Source organism: Pipistrellus hanaki (genome assembly GCF_964339955.1).
Source record: "Pipistrellus hanaki genome assembly, chromosome: 2".
Lineage (NCBI taxonomy): Eukaryota > Metazoa > Chordata > Mammalia > Chiroptera > Vespertilionidae > Pipistrellus > Pipistrellus hanaki.
In genome coordinates this window covers 54,433,277-54,452,216 of record NC_140504.1, presented here as the reverse complement: position 1 = coordinate 54,452,216, position 18,940 = coordinate 54,433,277, and the positions used below count along the sequence as shown (strand labels likewise).

General features: G+C 36.9%; 1 protein-coding gene across 6 annotated transcripts in view; it reads left to right on the top strand.

Annotated features, from left to right (window-relative positions):
- The window catches only part of STXBP5L (syntaxin binding protein 5L), a 157,491-nt gene that overhangs the window by 108,610 nt on the left and 29,941 nt on the right, over positions 1-18,940 (top strand). For 4 of the 6 annotated variants that reach the window (XM_084871510.1, XM_084871507.1, XM_084871508.1 and 1 more), the window contains 3 exons: positions 1,430-1,495; positions 5,319-5,408; positions 18,471-18,521. In XM_084871510.1, coding sequence (XP_084727636.1) covers positions 1,430-1,495; positions 5,319-5,408; positions 18,471-18,521 — 207 coding nt within the window. The remainder of the gene's footprint in view (positions 1-1,429; positions 1,496-5,318; positions 5,409-18,470; positions 18,522-18,940) is intronic. The other 2 variants (XM_084871511.1, XM_084871509.1) reach the window with 1 other exon arrangement.

The following is an 18,940-nucleotide window of genomic DNA, read 5'->3' as shown; positions in this document are numbered from 1 at the left end:
ATGAAAAAATATCACTCATCATCAAGTAAATGCAAATCAAAATCAGATTGAGAGATTACGTCAAACCTATTAGAACGGCTTTTAGAAAAAAGTCAACAAATAAGTATTGACGAGGGTGTGTGTGGGGGAAACCCTTGTACATATTGGTGGAACTGCAAATGAATATAGCCACTATGTAAAACATTATGGAGACTTTTCAAAATATAAAATAGACCCACTATACAACCCAGCAATTCCACTCTGGTCCTTTATCTGAAGGAAATAAAAACAATACCTTTAAAATATATATGCATTCCTCTGTTCATTGCAGCATACTTATAATCTTATATAATAAAAGCCTAATATGCTAAGGGTCCGGTCATCTGGCCACTTAATATACTAATGACATTAGCATATTATACTAATAATATGCTAATAATATGCTAAGGCTGCTCAACTGCTCGCTATGACATGTGTTGACCACCAGGGGGATGATGCTCTGACTGGTAGGTTAGTTTGCTGCTGGGTACAGCTGATCAGGACTGAATGAGATGGGCCTGACATACCCTGGAGCCCTCCCGTATTCCTTACCATGTCCCTCCCCATGGCCAACATCCCATGTCCCTCCCCAACCCTGATCATATACCAGTGGTGTCCCTCAGCCTGGCCTGCACCCTCTTGCAATCTGGGACTCCTCGAGGGATATCGGAGAGCAAGTTTTGACCATATCCCACACAATGCAGAAGCTGCCTCTGCACTAGGGATGTCCGACTGATGGCTTAGGCCCGCTCCCATAGGACTGCAAGAGGGCACAGGCCAGGCTGAGGGACCCCTCTGAGTGATGAATTTCATGCACCTGGGCTAGATAACATATGGAAGCAACCTAGGTGTCCAGTGTTAAATGAATGGATGAAGATGTGGCATATATACAATGGAGTATTACTCAATAATAAAAAAAAAGAAATCCTGCCATTTGCAACAAAATGCATGGACCTAGAGGATATCGTGATACATGAAATAAGTCAGAGAAAGACAAATAGCACCTAATTTCATGCATATGTTGAATTTTTAAAAATTAAAACAAATGAAGAAACAAAATAAAATAGAAATAAAGAACAAATTAATGGTTGTTACCACAAAGGATAGTAGAGGAATGGATGAAAAAGGCAAAGGGGAAATATAGTCCATAATAGTCTAATAAATTGGCACAATGATGGATGGTTACTAGACTTAGCGTGGTGATCACATTGTAAGATATATAAATGTCAACCACTTGAAACCAGTATTTTATGCCAACTATATTTTAACTTAAGAAGATTAACACAAATGATCATAAATGAGCATAGAAAAGTAGTTTTCACAGGGAAAACTTTAAAACTTATAAAGATAAGAATTATCTACAAAGTATCATTAGCAAATTTTACCTTATTTTTTATCATTTTATTTTCAGGTTTAACTGAGCTGAATGACGATCCAGCTCCCCTGGATCTTGAACGCTGCAAGTCTCCCACTTCAGGTAAACATGAGTGGTAATTTTCAGGCTCTGCTAACTCGCTGCCATAATCTACTGCTTTATTTTCTGAACTCTTATAATGTCAGATTTGTTATTTTAGTAAAGGGGTAAGTCAGTTTCTGTAACTAACCATAAGCAAATTTGATTCCAAAATTAAATAGAACTACATTTTTGTAAAAATATTTCTGGCCTCTTAAAAAATTAACATGAGAGATAGTAGTGCAGTACTTTCAAAGACATTTTAACCTGTCCAGCGTGGCTTGCTGGTTGAGCATTGACCATTAAGTCATGGTTCAATTCCTGGTCAGGGCAAATGCCCTGGTTGCAGGCTCCATCCCCAGCAGAGAGTGTGCAGGAGGCAGTTGATAGATGCTTCTCTCTCTTCATTGATGCTTCTATCTCTCCCTCCCTCTCCCTTCATCTCTTTGATAGTAGAGGATTTTCAATTTTGTTTTTTGTGGTTCTTTTCCAAGAGTGTTATAGTTCTTCTCAGTCTTTTGTGTTAACTTTTTGAAACAATTAGTTTGCACATACACAAATATGTTTAGATAGTGATTGCAATTTTATTGGATCTACAGCTTAATTGTGCAAAATTAGCATTTAATAATATTGAATTTTCCACTTGGTATCTCTCCATTTATCTCTTCTTTACATTCAAAAATATTTTTAGTCTTCTTTGTAGAGGTTTTGCACACCTTTCATTGGATTTAATCCTTTGTATTTAATTTTTTTATATTGTAAATTTTCAAATTTCTTTTTCTTACTGTTTTTGGGTAGAATATAAAAATACAATTAATTTTTTCCACATTTTTAATGGTATTTTTTAAAATATATTTCATAGAAGATTACTAATATCCCACACACTAGGTTCACCTATGTGTTCCTTCAATGAGTGAAACATTCCCCATAGGTAATGCATAGGTTAGTCTATGACATAATGTATAATCAATGCATTTGTTTCTTTTGTTTTTGCTCAGTCCTTCCACCCCTTAAGCCCCTCCACACCAGAGATGTCTGCCTGCTCTCTCTGAGTCTTTCTCTATTTTGCTTGTTAGTTCAGTTTGTTCATAAATTCTACATATGAATGAAATCATATGATACTTGTCCTTCTCTGACTAGCTTATTATATTTAACATAATGTTTTCCAGGTCCATCTTAATTTTTATATATTAAATTTAATCCAGAAAACTTGATAAATTTATTTAACTCCAATAAATTATAAATTCTTTTGCATCTGATTATATCTATGCATCTGAGTATACTCCCTTTTAAAATGACAGGTCTATTTCTTCTTTCTAAAGGAAGAAATTCGCTAGAACTTCCAATACAATGTTAAATAGATGTGGTGTTAGCAAACACCTTTTTCTTATTTTCAATCTCAGGGATAAGTCTTATAGTATTGCATAATTATGGTAATTGCTGTGGTTTCTAGTTAGACATCCTGCTTTTAGCCCTCTCTGCCTAAGATTTTTTTTTATTATTATTGATTTTTTTAGAGGGAGAGAGAGAAACATTGACTTGTTGTTCCACTTATTGATGCATTCATTGACTGCTTCTTGTATGTGTCCTGATGGAAGATTGAACCTGTAGCCTTGAGGTATTGAGAAAATGCTCTGACTAACTGATCTACCCAGCCAGGATTGATGGTTCTTCTTTTATTAATGTTAGAGCAGTTCTGGAAACACCACCATCACATTTTTATTTTTTGGCAGAGTCAGAGGAATTTGCATGCAATCAACTAGATTGCTCCAAAGCAGAAAGATTTTGAATACATTTATACTAGTATTCTGTTAGTTGGGACAGTAATAATTGACTAATGAAATTTATTGATCACTTCAGTAGCTTGAGACTGGTTAACTAGCTAGGTTCTGCTCTTCTTTTGTAGCAACTTGAAATTATAAATAACCTTAATTGAGGAATTAAGAGATCTTTTTCTTTTAAAGGCTTTTAGTCATTATATATTTGTTATAATATGTGAAGTATATTTTTCTGGAGAAAGTGCCAACAGAGCTTAATTTATCTTATTTAATATTGAAAATACTCAATATTTGTTTATGTCATTCATTTCCCATGGAAAAGAAAAAATAAGTGTATATGAAGGGTCTTTTTAAGTCCACAGAGGAGAATGTGTCCAGTACTATTTCCAGAATACCATAACAACACATACACATAAAACTACATTCTACAATCTCTTGCTATTTTTTTTAATATATTTTATTGATTTTTTAGAGAGGAAGGGAGAGGGAGAGAGAGTTAGAAATGTTGATGAGAGAGAAACATCGACCAGCTGCCTCTTGCACATCTCCTACCGAGGATGTGCCCGCAACCAATGTACATGCCCTCGGCCAAAATCGAACCTGGGACCTTTCAGTACGCATACCGATGCTCTACCACTGAGCCAAACTGGTTTCTGCCTCTTGCTATTGTTAAAGGACTTGCTGCATCCAATCTAGATTATCAGGCAAAACGTGAGGTAAATGCAGACTTTTTAGCCCATTCTCATACAACTAAAGTATAACTATGGGGGGGAAAAAGCAAATTTAAGACTTTTAACAGTCATTTACAAAACTCATAAAGCTTATCTATGGCAGTAGAAAAGAATGAAAATATAAACAATTAAATATTTAAATAACTTACGAATGACAGATCAATATGTATATATATGTGTGTTGCAAATTTGCATTAACTATTCTTGAAAGAAAGCATTTATCTGTTGTCAAATTCCTGTTTGTAAAGGCCCCCCTTATCTTTGTGTTTTTGTTCATAGAGGCAATCTTAGTGACTACAGTATCTTTTAGTGTCATTGAACTTTTAGTGAAACCCAATGTTGCAATTTTGCATTAAATATTCCTTAAAAAAAAGCATTTATCTGTTGTCAAATTCCTGTCTTAGGCTCTACAGCAGTGATTCTCAACCTATGGGTTGAGAACTGCTAGCAGGGTCACCTAAGACCACTGGAAAACACAGATATTTACATTACAATTCATTACAGTTATGAAGTAGCCACAAAAATAATTTTATGGTTGGGGGTCACCACAACATGAGGAACTGTATTAGCAAAATTACAGTTATGAAGTAGCCACAAAAATAATTTTATGGTTGGGGGTCACCACAACATGAGGAACTGTATTAAAGGGTTGCAGCATTAGAAAGGTTGAGAACCACTACCCTAAAGGAAACAGTACCTTTTCCTTTGGACTAAGAGTTGAAAGCTAATGAAGCCTTCAACTGTAGGATTATGTCTGTTCACAGGTGTGAATTTTTATACTTTGTCTTCCTTGAAGCTGTGTCTTTAAAAATCATTTGCTCAAATGAATATCTTTTTCTAGATTGGCATTCTAATACTGTTGCTACCTATACAGCCATTCAACCTCATGATTCTCAGCATCCACAATATACAATAGACTTCTTATGCTATCAAGTTCAAGTGAGGGCTAGGGTGATATTTATCTTTATAAAATATATTTATTTAGGCATCTTTAATAAAGATATATTTATTAAAATATCGAGGACGAATGTCTCAAATACTAACAAGGAATTAACCAAATCTATTCTCAAATATGAGTTATAACTAGTTCTTAGAGCTTATTCTGAATGCTCCTTCTGTGTGATTCTATGCATCTAGAACTCCACTGTACTCTCCAAAGAAGAAATCTTTTTCCCTTTAAGCAGTCTTCTGTTGGGGCAGTACCAAAAGACACAGATAAAGGCATAAAACAGAGACCCTTCTAAATAGTTACCGCAAAATTTGCCTCTAAAGTGAAAATTCTTGGTTCAGTTGGACTAAGAAATTAGATGCCAAAAGTTTTTTATTCCTTTTCTTTAGGACTTCCTACCAGAACTCCCGAGGCAGCACTTGGCTTTAGGAATGAAATGCCAGCTGTGAGACAGAGGAATCAAGTCCATCATTTGCCAGGTGAAAGTGAAAATCTCTTTTGTAAACAAATAAGTTTTTCATACCACCACAATTTTCTAGATTCACAATTTGCATCAAAAGCTTTATTCTCATTTGTTGTGCTGGAACACAGATCCCTCATGGTGAATGAAGACAAATTTCCCTGAAGCAATGGTTAACACTGACTTCAGGAGATAAAAAGCAGAACCCCTAAGGATTTTTTTTTTTTTTTAACAATTTTGAAATGTTCCATAGAATTTTGTTACTTTTCTACTCTACACCTAAATTATTTTATCAGGCCTATAAGAAAATATGGAGGGGCCAACAGAGAATTCGGGGAAAACTTAAGGACTAAGAAGTAAAGTGGGTTTATAAAATTTTTCCATAATTCTTAGTAATAAAATTAAATATTTCCTATGATCAGAAACAACTATGATGATCATGGGAACTCCACAAAAGAACTGCCTCAAAGGAACAATGTCCTCTCAAAAATATTGAGCAGAAAGTAAGGTTTTATAATCTGAATTTTATGTAGTCATTGGATATTTGATGATGCTCATAGGGGCCAAATCACAATCAAATTCAAGTTATGCAGCTTCCTTAATTACAAAACCATTGTAAAGTGGTAGTGACCAGATTTGCAACTTGAAAAACCATGAATTATCAATACTCTCCTAAATAAAGTCAGCAACCAGGAAACCTAAAGACAATTTAAACCAACAGTTTTCCAGACAGTAATTTTTTAGTAGTTTCTTTTTTTCTTACATAATACAACAACCCGATGACATGCCTTTTTCTGAGGAGAATTCGAAGTTAGTTACATTTGTTTGTAAAGCCTATGATTTAAAAAAAAAATTCTGTTTTTTATTAATAAAATGAAAAAGTAAATATGAGTTACAAAAAAAATAATCACAATTGAAATATGACATCCAAGCATTGAGAAAGTGAGAAGCTCTGAGTCATGAGCATATTTTGACAAATTCAAAAGAACTTAAGAAATATATTTTGCATGAAACATTAGAAACATAGTTTACCATTTAAATTCCAGGAATAAAACAAAACCATGAGATTTGAAAATAATTTTTTATAGTTCATAAAAATCAAATTATCACCCTATCTGGTTTGGCTCAGTGGATAGAGCATCAGCCTACGGACTAAAGGGTCTCTGGTTTGATTTCAGTCAATCCATAGTAAGGGGTGTACAGGAGGCAGCTGGTCAATGATTCTCATTATTGATGTTGCTACATCTCTCCCTTTTCCTTCCTCTCTGAAATCAATAAAAATATATTTTTTAAAATAAATTATTACTTTTTAAATTTATTAAGCCTTGTTTGCTAAAAATTGTAATCAACACTAGTATAGCACTTTAAAACAAACAAGGCATTTTTCATGTGTATTATTTAATCCTACAGCAACCCAGTAACATTGGTATTATTCTCATTTTGTATGGATGGAGAAATTATGGCCAAGAAAAATCTATAACTTGTCCAAGGTTATCCTATTAGTAAATAGCTTAATCTGAACCAACTCAGTTCTTCAGACTTCAAGGTCCTCTGACCCCAAATTATTTGATCTCTTATTTGCATCTTTAAAAAAAATTGTGTGGAAGAACCTGCAAGGGAGGGTCAGTTGGAGACAATCAACCCTGCAGCGGAGAGCAGTTAGGGATGACCAGGCCTGCAGAGGAGGGAAGTTAGAGACAAATATGCTGGCAGGGGAGCAGTTAGGCATCAATCAGGCTGGCATGGGAGTGGTTAGGGTGATCAGGCTGGCAGGCAAAAGTGTTTAGGGGAAATCAGGAAGGCAGGCAGACGAGCAGTTGGGAGCCAGCAGTCCTGGATTGTGAGAGGGATGTCTGACTGCCCGTTTAGGTCCAATCCCGGTGGTCGGACATCCCTTGAGGGGTCCCAGATTGGAAAGGGTGCAGGCTGGGCTGAGGGGGACCCCCCCGCCCCCGCCCATGCACGAATTTTGTGCACTGGGCCTCTAGTTTATTATAAAACACAATAATGAATATCCATGGCCTAAAGAGACTGAATTTGGCCTTCTTGACCATTTAAAATTTCTAACCATTAGTTTTATTTTATTTATAACAAAGTAGAAATACTTCATTGGAAACCAAAATGTCAATTCAATTGTTTTTAATCAAGAAACAATCAGCCCTAGCTTGTTTGGCTCAGTGGATAGTGTCCACTCTATCCTGTGGGATGAAGGGTCCTGGGTTTGATACTAGTCAAGGGCACATGCCCAGGTTATGGGATCCTCAGTGAGAGGCATGCAGGAAATAGCCGATCAATGATTCTCTGTAATCATTGATGTTTCTACCTCTCTCCCTCTCCCTTCCTCTCTGCAATTAATAAAAATATATTTTAAAAAACCGATTCCAAGCTTTGAATTAGAAACTTTGAGCCTCGCTCTTTACATTTGATATTTTAACCTATTCAGGGTCATTCAGTTCCTAACATTTTGATTCAAATAAGGAACCACAAATCTGTCTGAGACTTATATGAAGCCAATACAAAATCCCTGTGTTAAACTGGGCTATACTATCCATTGACTTTGAGCTGAATTACAAGTTAGGAAAAGGGCATATGAATATATAGGTGATTGATGGAAATGATACAAACAACACACATGAAGTGCCCTAGGCAAAACCCTGTCGTCACTTTTTAGGACTAAAGATTCAAAATGAGCTGAATATCAAAGATAGGGTTGAACATATGACCTCATTCTGGCATAGCTATGGGAAACCAACAGAATACTCTGCCTCATGACTATAACAACCTGAGTTTAGGAGGCAGAAAATCTAGGAGTGGAGATAAATAGTCCTGCAAAGTTTTGTAATCTGGTGCTATTGCAGGGCTCTGCCATCGCCTGATCTTTAGGCATGAATTCATAGATAAATATTAATATGCATTTTGCCATCAGCCTATTCTTTCACTCACTTGCATCATCTTTCATCTCTTATGCCATTCCTCCTAACAATTTCTAGGTAAGCCAGAATGTGATAGAAGTGATTAGGTAAGTGATTAACCATATCTTTGGGGTTGCTTTCCTTCAAACTGTTTTTTTTTTAAACTCAGATTTGAGATCTATTTATGTAGAATAAATTGCACCTTTTTAGTGTACAATTGATTTATTTTTTGTTTTTAATTTTGCTTTTATTTTCAAAACTGTATGCTGCAACATGTTAAAACAACAAGAAGAATTTCCTGACAATTTGCCCACAATCTAACAGGACTAGGATCATAAGAAATTAAACACTTGCTGCAGCTATATTCCCGGCCCCACAGCTGGATTACCTGTGGTACTATTTGTTGTGTTATTGTCTGTCAGCCAAGACAGGCAGTTTTTCAAAATGTGAAGCATTAAAGATACTATTCTATATGATGATACACAACATAATTTAAATAGATTTTTATAGCAAAGGAGAGGTTTTTGGAGTATTATGAATCAAGTGTGGGATGTCATCATTCTTAAAAAGACAGTAGGTTCTTTTACTGTTGTGCAGAGTAAAGAACTACCGTAATACTATGTATAAGTAGAGGTTTATCAAGTGTGCTGTGTTTAATCCTGTGCACTCTATTTTAAGTAGGACATGTTGCCCAGATAAGCCATATAGAATACCAAAGAAAGATAATATTTTCTTGCCAACTAAGTTTGATAATGAAAATAATAGGTAATATTGAATGGTTGTTATATATCACACGATGCTAAATACTTTACACACATTTCCTTACTTAATGCTAACAGGATTCCACTGGAGTAGGGAATATTATTATCCCCCATTTTACAGAGGAAGAGAAAAACAATCTTTCTGAGATTAAGTAACTACTAGACCAAGGTCACTCAGCTAGTAAATAGTTGAGTCATGATTTGAATCCAACTTACTTGTATTCTTTTTTTTTTAAATTTCTTTATTAAGGTATTACATATGTGTCCTTATTTCCCCATTCTCCCCCACTCCCACCCATGCCCTCACCCCCCTGGTGTCTGTGTCCATTGGTTATGTTTATATGCCTGCATACAAGTCCTTTGCTTGATCTTTCCCTTTTACCCTTACTCTCCCCTGCCTTCTCTCAGATGCTTCACTGTCTCTGGATCTGTTTTTGTTCATCAATTTATGTGGTTTATTATATTCCACAAATGAGTGACATTTATCTTTCTCCAACTGACTTATTTCGCTTACCATAATGATCTCCAGATCCATCCATGCTATTGCAAATGGTATGAGTTCCTTCCTTTTTATAGCAGCATAGTATTCCATTGTGTAGATGTACCACAGTTTTTTAATCCACTCATCTGCTGATAGACACTTAGGCTGCTTCCAAATCTTAGCTATTGTAAATTATGCTGCTATGAACATAGAGGTGCATATATCCTTTCTGACTGGCATTTCTAGTTTCTTGGGATATTTTCCTAGAAGTGGGATTACTGGGTCAAATGGAAGTCCCATTTTTAGTTTTTTTGAGGAAACTCCATACTGTTCTCCACAGTCGCTGCACCAGTCTGCATTCCCACCAGCAGTGCACGAGGGTTCCTTTTTCTCCACACCCTCACCAGCACTTGTCATTTGTTGATGATGCCTCATTGTTGTTTTGATTTGCCTCTCGGATGATTAGTGACTTTAAGCATGTTTTCATATGTCTCTTGGCCTTCTATATGTCCTCTTTCGAAATGTATCTATTTAGGTCCATTGCCCATTTTTTATTGGGTTATCTTCCTTTTGTTAAGTTGTATTAAGTTCCCTGTAAGTGTTGGAGATTAAACACTTATTGGAGCTAACATTGGCAAATATGTTCCTCCATCCAGTGGACTTTGTTGTTGGTTGATGGTTCCTTTTGCTGTGCAGAAGCTTCTATTTTGATGTAGTCCCATTTATTTTCTATTTAGTTTCCATTGCCCTAGGAGCTGTGTCAGTGAAGATATTGCTTTGGCATATGTCTGAGATTTTACCACCTGTAGATTTCTCTAAGGTTTTTATGGTTTCCCATCTTACGTTTAAGTCCTTTATCTATTTTGAAGTTATTTTTGTCTATGGTGTAAGTTTGTGGTTTAATTTGTGTGTGTGTGTGTGTGTGGTTTTTGTTTTTTGTTTTTTGCATGTATCTGTCCAATTTTCCCAACACCATTTATTGAAGAGACTGTCTGGACTCCACTGTATGCTCTTGCCTCCTTTGTCAAATATTAATTGAGCATAATGGTTTGAGTGGGTTTCTGGGTTCTTGATTCTATTTCATTGGTCTATATGTCTGTTCTTATGCCAGTGCCAGGCAGTTTTGAGGACAGTGGCTTTGTAATACAGCTTTATATCTGGCATTTAGATGCCTCCTACTTTGTACTTCTTTTTCAGGATTGCTGCAGTTATTCAGGGCCTTATAAATATTTCTCTCTTTTCTGCGACCAGCACAGCTAGAAAGCGGACAGGAGTCCTGAGTAGGGTGATGGGGGATTGAGAAAATAAAAGAGACAGACAAAAAGACAGTAGGGAAAGCTGGAATCAGGTGGGATAGCTGTCCTGTGATGCAGAGGCAGTGATCCAGAGCTGATACAGCACGTTTATTTTATACAATAAGATACCAGGACGTTTTACTAAAGTTTAAGATAAAGAAAATATGTGCATTCTTGTGGCTTCTTTGTAATCGTCACTTCTGGGTGGGCCCATATAATTGAGATTGTTCCTGGTGCCTGGCTGGATTTAGATCAGTGTTTTTCAACCTTTTTTGGGCAAAGGCACACTTGTTTCATGAAAAAAATCACGAGGCACACCACCATTAGAAAATGTTAAAAAATTTAACTCTGTGCCTATATTGACTATATATAAAGTAATTCTCTTGAATAGGAATCAAATAAACACAAAGAAAGTATTTTATAATTACTTTATTATGAAATATTAAGTAAACAAAATAGTGAAAAATTATAAAATTCTTGTCTTGTCTGCACCTACGGCACACCAGGCAACAACACACCAGGAACAGCGGTTGAAAAACGCTGATTTAGATAATGAAATCCACCCTCTGGCGCCTGAACTAAAGGTCAGACTCACAATTCACCTGCCTGTGGCAAGATATGTTTCCAGGGCATGACTGCCAGGCACCACTAGATTCAGATGACAATCAGCTCAGGGGCCTTTTCCAGGCGCTCTCTACATCTCTCTCTTCTTTATATTTTAAGTGTAGTTTATGGGCATCTAATTAAAGACTTTGGACTTGAGATCCCAGGAGCTTGCTGCTCACTGAAAGAAAGCAGAATAAAATTAATGGTACACAAAGAAATCCTATTAGGTACCAGGTGCTGTGTTTTAACATTTTCCACGGATTAAAAAATTTTAAATTACCCAGCAAATTTTTGCCAGTTTCCCTGGAGGTATAATCTCATCATGACTATTCTACAAGGCTTGCACATGTTTGTGTAGCCATACTATGTCTATACTGATACTATTATGATGCCATATTCCCTGTAGGTGCATCTTGATTTTACTTCAATCCCATAGAGGACTATCATAGTGGGCTGAAGTCACACAAATATATGTATTGTAAAAGCAGCGGCATTGCAGCTGCTGTCTAATCTTGATACTTTCTAATTGATTGGCTAGTCCTATTACTATAGCTTCTGAAGCATTTAACTTTGTTTCTAGCCTTTTTTCTATATCTTCTTGATCATGAAATGTAGTTGAGGTGTTCTGAGCCAATTCATTGACAAATTTCGCATTCTGAATGCTTTAGGTCAATGCAAGAGAAGCAGTTACAGCAAATGCAATAACAGTAACTTGGGTAACAATACCAAAAATAGTAAGTTCCAAAGCACGCTTTTCCTGGGACAGCTGATTATGTAATTCCTGCAATGCCTGGAGGTCCCATCATAATACCATTTTCCTATCATATTGTTAGGAAGCATAGTAAAAGAAGGCTGTTTTAAAATTAATATATCTTCATTCAGATTATGCCTGGAAACAGCTTGTAAGGTTATAGTGATGGCATTGGACCAGCATAATAGGTGTCCAATCTGGTGATTTTCACATTTCTAGTCACCAATACATATGGAGGCTGGGCACAGGCTCGAAAGCCATAGCAAGGGCTCAATGAACACGCTCCTTTAATATTAGCTAAGAAAGAGCCAGTAAAATTAAGAAAGTCAAGGGCAGTGGCTAAACGCCAAAGATCTTTGTTACCCATCACACCTTCCTGGTGATATAGGCTCGTGATGGGGATATTTAGCATCAAGCATGTGAGACCAATCCAGTACATACAAGTCAGAGCCAGAAATATTGTCTCACTGGTACAAAGTTGGCACAATCTTGCCACTGAGGAAATGCTCCCAGCTCAGTACTGGGCTAATATGACAGTAGGGAGCGGGGGGGGGGGGGGGGGGGGGGGGGGGGGAAGAGGCGCGGCGGGGGGGGGAGGGGGGTTTGAAGGGAGTTGCTTATCAGACAGCCCTCGGGTGGCCTTAGGAAACCCCCAAGTTTATTAACTGTCTGGATATATTTTCCCACATTCCAGGGGCCTGCAATGTTAGCATGTCTGTGCCTCTATAGGATGTCTTATTTTCTTGGCCAAGCTGCAAACATCCTGAAGTCCCCTTTTTAGATAAATAGAGAGCTCCCCACTAAAGCCATTATAAGTATAATTACCATGGGAAGAAGGAGTTATGTGCTTGTCAGAGCTACCCCCGACCATATTGGTGTTGCTAATAAACACTGGCACTGATTTCCTAGTCCAGGTGGCTGGATTGACCACAGGGGGGTCTGGAACATATGTCCAGTAAGTTTCTGCTGCAGCCATACTTACCTGGCAGCTGACAAATGCCATCATAGCAACAAAAAGAGTAAAAGGGTAGAGGGGGTTACTAGAAAGTGGTTCTTTCACCTCTTGCCAAGCGTCAATGGTCAGCTTCTTCAGTTGACCCTGTGTGGGGTCACTAAGCTTCTCGGGTGGCCTTGTCACCTGTCTTCTGCTTTTCTCCTTCTTCGGGGTTGGTAGATGAGCTGGCATCATCATGGGAGGTGTGATCTTTAGCTTCTTGAACGGCGGGATGAGCTGTTCTCCCAGGTCCATGGTTGTGATGCACTGCTTGCTCTTGTCACCCTTCTGGAAAGATACAAACGTGCCCTCTTCCCCACATCATTACTGGATCTGGCCCTTTCCACTGCCCTGTTTGTAAATCCTTCCATCATGCCATACCAGCAGATGCTATGGCACCAGGAGCTTGATGCCTCTCAGCTGCTGTGTGACCCTCATTGTCACAATTTTTAAAATTTAAAGTGTAAAGAGCATGATTTAACTGATCCTGTGGAGTAGGATAATACCCCTCACCCCCTTTCTGTTTTTGTAATTGAGTCTTTAAGGTCCAATTAGCTCTTTCTACAATTGCCTGTCCTTGGGGATTATATGGAATTCCTGTTTTATGTACTATTTGGTATTGCTTGCAAAACTGCTGAGAGGAGGAGCTAGCATAGGCAGGTCCATTATTTGTTTTTATCTCTAGGGGCCATCCCATGACTGGAAAAGCCTCTAGGCAGCGGTTAATTACAAGATAGAGAAAAGAAACATTTGAGGCCTTTTAGAGTCTATTAGGATGATTTAAAGTCAATTCTAGATCCAGAAAAGTTTCTTAAAATTCAAACCCTTGAAGGATTGTCAAACTTGATTTTACCAAAGGATTATATATTAAAGTGTATGAGACAGGAATATAGGCTAATAAACTTCAGTGCCTACGATTAAAATATTTTTTAAATATCTGATTAATATAACATAATTATTTTACTAGAAAAAAAAACTAAACAAAATTAGGCTTATTTTCTAACTTCATTTGTCCTTGGGTGACACTAACTGGATATCTGTTATCAACCTCCTGGAGTACTTTGACATAAGGTATTTACCTTCTGTTTAGGGAGGCAAAATACAAATCATTGACTTTTAAGTGTCCTTGGTTGTTTAGGAAAGACAGGGTTTTCTAGATGGTTGCAAACTGCTGTTTAAATATGTTTCCCAGTTCTGCTTGTTCCCAGGATTACTGACCTGTATCATTTAATCAATTTCCTCTTAACATTTCTCTTTTCCTTCTTATCACATACACAACCTTCACAAATTTCACACTTCCAAATTAGCCTTCAAATCTTCCTTCCATGTCCTTCAAAAATGCATAACCATGCCTCAATCCTTCTATTAAGTATCTCTAATATTCTTTCTTTCTGTCTTACCATCAGCAGCATGTACAGACCTTTTTTTTTCTTTAAAATGTATTAACATTCTTAGAAACCTTAATTTTTTAATGATAATTAAAAAATAACCAATATTTCTTAGATTGACATTTATGAACACACTTTAAACATACTTTTACTTTCAATAAAATATGCCTTTAACAAAGTACAAGAGACCTTCTGTAATAAAAGCTAAGAGCAGGTGAATTAAAATTTATCTAGCAACTAATGTTTTAGTGTTTTATGTTATTTTAAAATATTTAGATGTTTACTATTTAACCTAGCGATGCTTCAAAACCTTTAAGCTAATAAAGACTTTGGAAAATTATGTATAGGTGTATGACGCTGAAGAACAGGGAGGGGAACGAGGGAGTAGACCTTATAGTCCACTCCCAGGCCTTGTGGCCATTTGGATTTAAAACTGCCAGGTTTTCCTTAGAGATAACATGCTAAGGTTACTGCTATGGCTCCAACTTCTTCCACAGCATAGAAAAGCTGGTTTCTGGTGGCGCAGTGGCCGAAGGGCTGGCTGGGACCTGGGGGAGAGGCTGAGATTGTAAATTCTCATCTTGGCTGCTTCCTTAGATTCCTCCCCAGGTTGTAGAGGGAGGGAAAGAAAGTAGTAAACAGGAAGCCAAAAATTGTAAGTGGCAAAGTAGAGGGGGGAATTCCCAAAGGTAGAGCAGATTTGAGAGCCAGAGTCAGTTAGATACTAAACTACAGGAGGTGAATTTTTCATTAAAATAGTGGGGAGGGCATTTGCATTGTGGTCATTGTCCTGCTATATGCACCTGGGTTTATTGACCAACAGGCAGGACTGTTTACCCTCTTTTTAAAGGCATATTTGTAATGGATTTTTGAAATAACTAATACTGTATAGATACATTAAAGTGCCCTATTTAAAAACAAAATAGAAAGAAAAGAAATTATAAAACAAATCAATAAGTTATAAGGAATTAGTTCCTATTTAAAAAATTAAATGAAAGATTATTTTAAATAGTAAATAACCTACTTCCTTAATGATTCATCTGAATTATGAATCAATTTTTAAAATGTACTTTATTGCAACCCCCTCAAAAGCATAATTTTTAAAATAGACTTTATTTTGAAACCCCTTATAAAGCATAATCCTACCTAATAAAAGAGTAATATGAAAATTGACCATACCTTCACTACTCCCACGAGCCATGCCCACCAGCCTATCAGGAGCAAATATGCAAATAAACCCAAACAAGATGGCTGCAGCCACAGAGAGCAGGAGGGAGGCTTGGGTTTCCCCAGCAATGGAGGAAGCCAAGTTTCTGCCTGCCCTTGCGGGCCTAGGTCTCCACTCAAGGATACAAAGTTTCAATGATAGAAGATAAATAAATCCCAACAAACAGGCAGCAGCCACAGAGCTGGAGAGAGCAGAAGGCTAGTGTTGCCCCCGGCAATGGAGGAAGCCAAGCTTGTGCAGCCCTGGCTGGCCTAGGCCTCCACTCCAGGCTACAAAGTTTCAATTATAGAAGATAAATAAACCCCAGATACCAGGACCTCCGCTTGTGTTGCTGGGGGCCGTGGCTGGCCTGCAAACCACCACAGGCCCCTTGCCTAGGCCACCTCAGGCCCCAAGGGAACCCCCACCCTGATCCGGGACACCCTTCAGGGCAAACCAACCAACCCCCACCCATGAACCAGGCCTCTATCCTATCTAATAAAAGAGTAATATGCAGATTGACCATCACTCCAACACACAAGAAGGCTGCCCCCATGTGGCCACAAGATGGCCACCACAAGATGGCCAGTAGGGGAGGGACCAGGCCTACAAGGGAGGGCAGTTGGGAGGCACCAGGCCTGCAGGGGAGGGCAATTAGGGGTGACCAAGCCTGCAGGGGAGGGCAGTTAGGGGCAAACAGTTGGCAGGGGAGCATTTAGGCATCAATCAGGGGCATGATTAAGGGATGATCAGGCTGGCAGGCAGAAGCAAATACGGGCAATCAGGGAGGCAGGCAGGTGAGCAGTTGGGATCCAGCAGTCCTGGATTGTGAGAATGATGTCTGACTGCCCGTTTAAACCAGATCCCACCAGGCCTAAATGGGCAGTCGGACATCCCTCGAGGGGTCCCAGATTGGAGAGGGTGCAGGCTGGGCTGAGGTACACCCCCCCCCCCCAAGCACGAATTTCATGCACCATGCCTCTAATTATTATATGTATTTACATAGTTTGCTATATTTTGATATAAGTAACACTTTTGATTGTACAGCTAATTATAAACCCAAATTACTAAAATTTTATTTATTTCCTCTTAATCTTGAATTATTTCCTAATGTATTTTCATAGAGAAAACTACCTGCTGTTACTACATTTATTAAAATGTTAGTACTTATCTTCTTTTTATAAGTAGGTTGGCACCGTATACTAGTATTGTCGTCAGCAAACTACAGCCCACAGGCTAAATCCAGCTTGCCACCTATTTTGGTATGATTTTTAAATTAAGAATGGGTTTTAAAATTTTTGATGTTTGGGAACAAATATCAAAAGAGTAATAAAGAGTAATATTTATGACACAAAAAGTACATTTCTGTTTATATTCTATTTAGGTTTCATAAAACCTATTATAAAATTCATTCCAATCATATTCCAGCTGAAGCATTAGAGATAGAATCAAGAATATTAGTTGACATACAAAAAGACTAAGCTGCAAATCGATGAAGTGATTTTTTTTTTCCAAAGCTGTATATCTAGGTGGTAACAATTCAGAAATTTGTGAGCCATGTTTTATTATTTTAAAAAGAGTATTCTTTTACTATGTCTGGCATCTTTATTTTAAAATGCTTTCCTGTTGTGAAAAATTATTTATTTAGAGCTTGGCTGGTGTGGCTTAGCAGTTTAGCATTAATCCATGAACCAGGAGGTCACTGGTTTGATACCCAGTCAGGGTACTTGCCTGGGGTGTGGGCTCAATCCCTGGTAGGGCATGTGCAGGAGGAAGCCGATTGATGTTTCTCTCTCATTAAAGTTTCTATCTCTCTATCCCTATCCCTTGCTCTAAATCAATAAAACCTTTTTTTTTTAAAAGTTACTCATTAGAAAGTAGAAATGAATTGGTAGTAGTAATTTGAATCTTAAATATTAATCAACAGAAAAGATTTCTAACATGATTTTTTCCTAATTCATTTCTTTCTATGATAACATGCATCTTAGTTAAATATTTTTTATGAGATGCCCATTGTAAAATTTTTATTAACAGATAAACAATGAGTAATGTTTTTCAAAAAAATTGCGGAAGTATTATTGGTTTATTCAAACATTTTCTAATAGCTTGATTTATAATTAAATTTATTTTCAAATTTTTTATTTTCAAGATTTTCTTATCTGCTGACTTTAACAATATAGTTTTCAATAGTGAAGTCATTTCATCTGCCATTGGCATGGTAAAGTTTTCTTGATTACTTCATACGTCTATAATAGAATTTTCTTTCTATTTCAAAAAAAAATGTTGACAAAGTTCATCAGTTTTTACCCTCATTATTTATTATATGACCTGATACCTTTATTGCAATACTTCTTTATCTATTAGATTTATCTAAAACTGTTTTGGGTTATTTCCCAAATAAATAAGTAATCACTCCTTATACTACATGGAAAAAGAAACTATGTAGATACACTTAAATATTTACTGTAATACCAATTACTATTCTCATGTTTCTGTTCGCATATTAAATTTTTACTACTGAATGGCAATGAACTAACACTGAACAATATTTCGCTTCCATACATGCTCACTAAAGTAATGTTTATTAGGATTTTAATAATTATATTTTAAAACATACTGTTCCCCCACACTCCTCTTTAATTTTATATAATTAACAACTGCCTTTTTCCTTTTTCTGTTGTTTCAGTTAAAGGATCAAGAAAGTTAAGTCTGCCAACAGATCTTAAGGCTGATCTTGGTACGGTAGGCAAAAGCCAACAATTTTAAGTTCTCTTACATTCTTTTGGCTGAACATTTTTACCAACCAGTCCATGAATAACACAAGTTTCTTCGATGGCGGTGTTTGATGTTTTTCAAAAAAAAGCTTTCTGAAAATCACCATACAGTTCTGTTGGCAGCATTCAACATTTTATTTAGTAATCATTTTATAAAATTATGTTTTACAAATCATTACACACAAAGGTATATAACGTTTTGTTTTCTTTTTATCATGAAAATGTTTTAACATTCAATAGCCGCGCATTGGGTCCTCTGTGACTGTTATCATGTAAATTAGCACCATTTTCTTCTGGAATTATTTTTCCTATATTTATATAAGTATCATTGAGAAGTAACGCTACTTTTAAAAAGTCTGATATACTATAAGAATTGAGGTTT